The sequence below is a fragment of the Aplysia californica genome, unplaced genomic scaffold (genome assembly GCF_000002075.1).
Source record: "Aplysia californica isolate F4 #8 unplaced genomic scaffold, AplCal3.0 scaffold00270, whole genome shotgun sequence".
Taxonomy (NCBI): domain Eukaryota; kingdom Metazoa; phylum Mollusca; class Gastropoda; order Aplysiida; family Aplysiidae; genus Aplysia; species Aplysia californica.
Genome location: NW_004797540.1, coordinates 621,250 through 625,722, shown reverse-complemented (window position 1 = coordinate 625,722; position 4,473 = coordinate 621,250). Strand labels below are relative to the sequence as shown.

At 42.7% G+C, this 4,473-nt stretch overlaps 1 protein-coding gene across 1 annotated transcript in view; it reads right to left on the bottom strand.

Moving 5' to 3' along the window:
• Positions 1 to 4,473, bottom strand: part of LOC101850340 (sialin) — a 13,552-nt gene that overhangs the window by 8,363 nt on the left and 716 nt on the right. Inside the window, exons 2-3 of the mRNA XM_035970471.1 lie at positions 2,680 to 2,909; positions 825 to 909 (exon numbers count right to left, since the gene is read on the bottom strand). Coding sequence (XP_035826364.1) covers positions 825 to 909; positions 2,680 to 2,909 — 315 coding nt within the window. The remainder of the gene's footprint in view (positions 1 to 824; positions 910 to 2,679; positions 2,910 to 4,473) is intronic.

Genomic DNA, 4,473 nt, shown 5'->3' with positions numbered 1-4,473 from the left:
GGGGGAGAAACCGTGTGTTGTCTTTTAGGTTTAGTCTTGCTAAGGATTTTTTATGCCACTCGCAACTACATAATAAGGTCACACAGACTTCAACATCAGTTAAATACCGCCTTGACAGACAGCCCTAATCTTTAAAAAAAAATCCGAAAAAGAGTTAGCAAGAAATGTCAAAAAAACCTTTTTTGTATTGAAAGTATTCGTGGGTTAACAATGCGTACTGCAAAGCTTCCTAAAGGGGCAAAACCACCACGTGCAGCACGGAAATCCTCGGGGAATTTTAGCCAAATTTGCAAGTGGTCCTTAACTTATGTTGAAGTCTGTATAAGCAGAGTTGCGGCTATATTTAGGCATGCCAAATTGAGATTCTAATAACACTCAGAGGATAAAGTAGCCACTCACACCCGAGTAGTCATCAGCCATGTCTAAATCATGAAGGTAACGGCAATATTTGGCTATACAAAATAAAGATTCTTGTACCATTGTGATAAGGAAGAAGAAGCTACGGACACCAGAGCAGTCATCAGTGATGTCTAAAATATGAAGCTTCGCACAGTGCAAGGCTGACAAAAAAAGTTGCGTGTCCCAACAGAGGCATCAGATGGCAAAATGTGAATAGTGAAAAAAGGACACAATGTTGGTCATTTTAAAAAATGGGGCGCTTGGCTCAGATGCAAGTGTGTCAGGCTAAAGGAAACTATTTCAGGACGAAGGTAAGAAATATTTCGAAGTTCGAGGATTGTCAATTTGGATTAAACTTTAGATTCACGACATCAAAAGCTGTGTTCTTAGCATGATGTTACACTGATGAAGAAAGGGAAACTTGCCTGGAACCTGCGTGAAGATGTAGCCGTAAAAGTACATAACGAGAAGCTTGGACTGGGTCCCTTTATCCCAAGAGAACTCGCCCGTCTGTGGACAGCGGTGATAGAGAAAGGGAGATTATATTCTTGCTTCAGATAGTACCAACAAATTGAACTTTATTTCTTTAAAAAATATCCCTCACCCCCTTTCCCTTAATTTAATCTTACCTCACGCCATTTCATCCCATTTCTTTCCTTTCACGTAGATTCACCTCACCTTACCACACTCTCATTTCATCCTCCCTCACCTCACCTCCCATCACCTTACCACACTCTCATTTCATCCTCCCTCACCTCACCTCCCATCACCTTACCACACCCTCATTTCATCCTCCCTCACCTCACCTCCCATCACCTTACCACACTCTCATTTCATCCTCCCTCACTTCATCTCCCATCACCTTACCACACTCTCATTTCATCCTCCCTCACCTCACCTCACCTCCCATCACCCAACCACAACCATTTCCCCCTCGCCTCTGTTTATCTAACCTCACGTTATATCACCTAGACTTATCTCACCTTGCGTCTCTGGCGTTCACTAGCTGACAAGGACATGTGGTTACTTAAGACAGGCATTGCGCTGTTGAGAGCGAAATTCTCGCAGCTAAAGGAATTTGAAAACATCAACAGCAACAAAATCTCAACTTGCTTTATCACAAGTCGTCTGACCACACTTCAACATACTTTATCTCGCCTGTCTACATCTATAATGACGTCAAACAGTATGAAATCTGACCGACGTAGAACAAAAGTCCCCACTCCAATAGCGTAGTGGTATACAAGTGAAATCCTGGAGAAACCCCTTTACCCTATCCGTCATTTTGTACCCCCGGGGTTGTATTCTTCACTTCTTAGAATTCTTCAAGTACGAAGATCTCTTTGAAACTTTCAGTATTTCTTTAAAAAAATCATTTTGACAGACTGCTATGCAAAACGTACGGATCGAATGAACGAGTAAATTTCCTCTTTGGAAAGTGGTTGCACAACAGAGTTCCCCACGTCGTATGGATACGATAGTAAAACACGACGTATTGATAGGGTTAAGTGGTGGCACTGAGTTCCCCACGTTGTATGGATACGATAGCAAAACATGACGTATTGATAGGGTTAAGTGGTGGCACAGAGTTCCCACGTCGTATGGATACGATAGTAAAACACGACGTACAGATAGGGTTAAGTGGTGGCACAGAGTTCCCCACGTCGTATGGATAGGATAGCAAAACACAACGTATTGATAGGGCTAACACAACAAAATCTGCCTGCCCAGTGTTCTGTAGACAGCGACTGGGGGCTCTCGTGGCCTAGACGTTAACGTGGTCGCCTCTCTTTCAAAGATCCCAGGTTCGAATCCGGGTAGCGACCGACAGATTTTCTTCTCTAAATGTGTCTCCTTTCACCTTCTTTCCTGCTCTCTAGCAATGTTCTGTCGTCTGCTTTCGTCTCCTTTTTCTTCCCCACCCCCTCACCTCCTTTGCCCCCTCCCCCTCTGGGCTCCTGACTCTTTCTGTAGCCTTTCTACTGCTACTCCTTGGTTCCTTCTTACTGCTGTCTTTCTTCCACACATCTGATCTTCTAGTAGGAAAGATCTACACCTAGCCTTCTCGGACAACGGGGAAAAATCTCGGAGGGTCCATGTGCAAGTTACGCACGTTAAAGATCCCTTGGTGGTCTAAAATCGACAAGAGTAGGCTTCGGCGGCGACCCGGGCAAAATTCAAAATTTCCTACTATCTGAAAAAGTTTAACGTGTCCAGCGCACCGTAAAACACTTTCAAAAACAAAACAAAAACAACAACAACAAAAAGACAGCGACTTACGTCTTCACGTAAACGGTCGGCCGTCAGCGCCTGGTCAGACCCGCCACAACTGTCGTCTGTGTGTGACGTCACGTTTGTCACGTTGCTGAGAGAGCCGTTGACCACTGTGACGTCACTACGTACCATACAGATGATGGCGACCGACAGGTTGACCCGCACCACGTACACAAACAAGGTCCCCAGGAACGCCATCAGGGTCAGGGTGAGGCGTTGAGAGCAGACCAAGGGCGCTGCGGACAAAGACAACACGGTGGTAAAATGGTCGCTTTTAAGCACAAGGGGGCTGTCCCGAGAACAATGAAATTCTGTTTTGAGAAAATCGAAGGTTAAGTTTTTGCCCCTTTGTTCAGTTTCTTTAAAAGCCGATGAGGTGTTTTCTCTATAACCAGACAAATATACATAACATTGAAACCAAACTTCTCCTACAGAGTTTCTGGCGCTTTGCTTCACTCATCAATCATCGTTATAGAATGAGACAGTGGCCGTTTGAGAGAGGGTTTATCTAACTGTTGAATTGCTGTGCCCCAGTGACGGATTGGTTTGAAAGAGGCTTAAGACCCCACTCTCTATGTTTGGCCTACCAGATCCCAGACCTCGCCGGGTGTGATTTTTTTCTTCTTGTATGGGGATATGTAAAAGATGGCCTTAAGCATCGAATAATGGCAGAGATCAATTCTGTGGGCGGTGATATTACGCTGAAATGCATCTGGGATGAAATATAATTCATCGACCTGACGTTGCCCGTTCTACAAGTGGTGGCCACACTGAACACTAGTTGTAAGACAGGGAATAAAAATTGATTGGGATTACAATACATGTGACTTAGTTAGAGGGAGTTTTTCTCTTGTTTACTTAATAAGATATTGCGTAAAGAAATCGATTCATTCTTTTTGAATCCCCGTGTATTATGTACGTAAAACGACAAGATCTGTGAGTGGGGCGAACGTTGCAGAATAAAAACAACACAGTCTGTTCTTTAAGTAGCGCCGATACACATAGGTGCAACAACATTATGTACAGAATAACATTACCAAAACATGTAAATGTGAGGCAGCGTGGTGGAATCAGGCTCTCGTCAATTTTTGGGCATGTAGAGTTATTGGTATCATCTTAAAGCTTGTTCATTTGTCTTTATTTCGATGAAAACAATATTAATTAATCTTGAATACAGGTCAAGATATTTTTGAAAGAAAGAGGTGGGGGTCACTTGTTTTCAGAGGTAAAATTGTGAGAAAATGGCCGCCAAAGATTAGTCATTTCCTTAGCTTAAGAGTCCGCAATAACTGAAAGTTTACATTTTTTGGAGCCTTTAATCAACGCTTTTCAGAAAAATCCCACAGAAATGAGTTCTTTAATGGAAGTGAAAGGTGTTGAGCTAAAAAAAACAAAAATTTGATAAAAATTCACAAACCTGCGGAAAAATGCAAGTTTCTTCCCTTTGATTATTTTGACGAGAGCCTGATTCCACCGCGTTGTGACACAAATGCAGTTTCATTTCAGGCAAATAAGCTAGATCTCACAATACAGAAGACATAAATGAAGATTTAGGGTGACAAAACATGCAACTAATTACCTGGCCGAATGTACAAAGGATCAAATCCGCATGAACTCCTCATTGTAACTTGTATGGTACCTCAAATCTTGATTTTAAACCTCTCTCAGACGAAGCAGTTTGAATGAATGTCCACGGAAAATTTACATTGTCAAGCTATCACGTACATTAATTAGTCTTATTATGTTTCAGCACGTTGGTTTATTTTCAGTATGTGTTTGTGTGTGTGTGTGGGGGGGGGG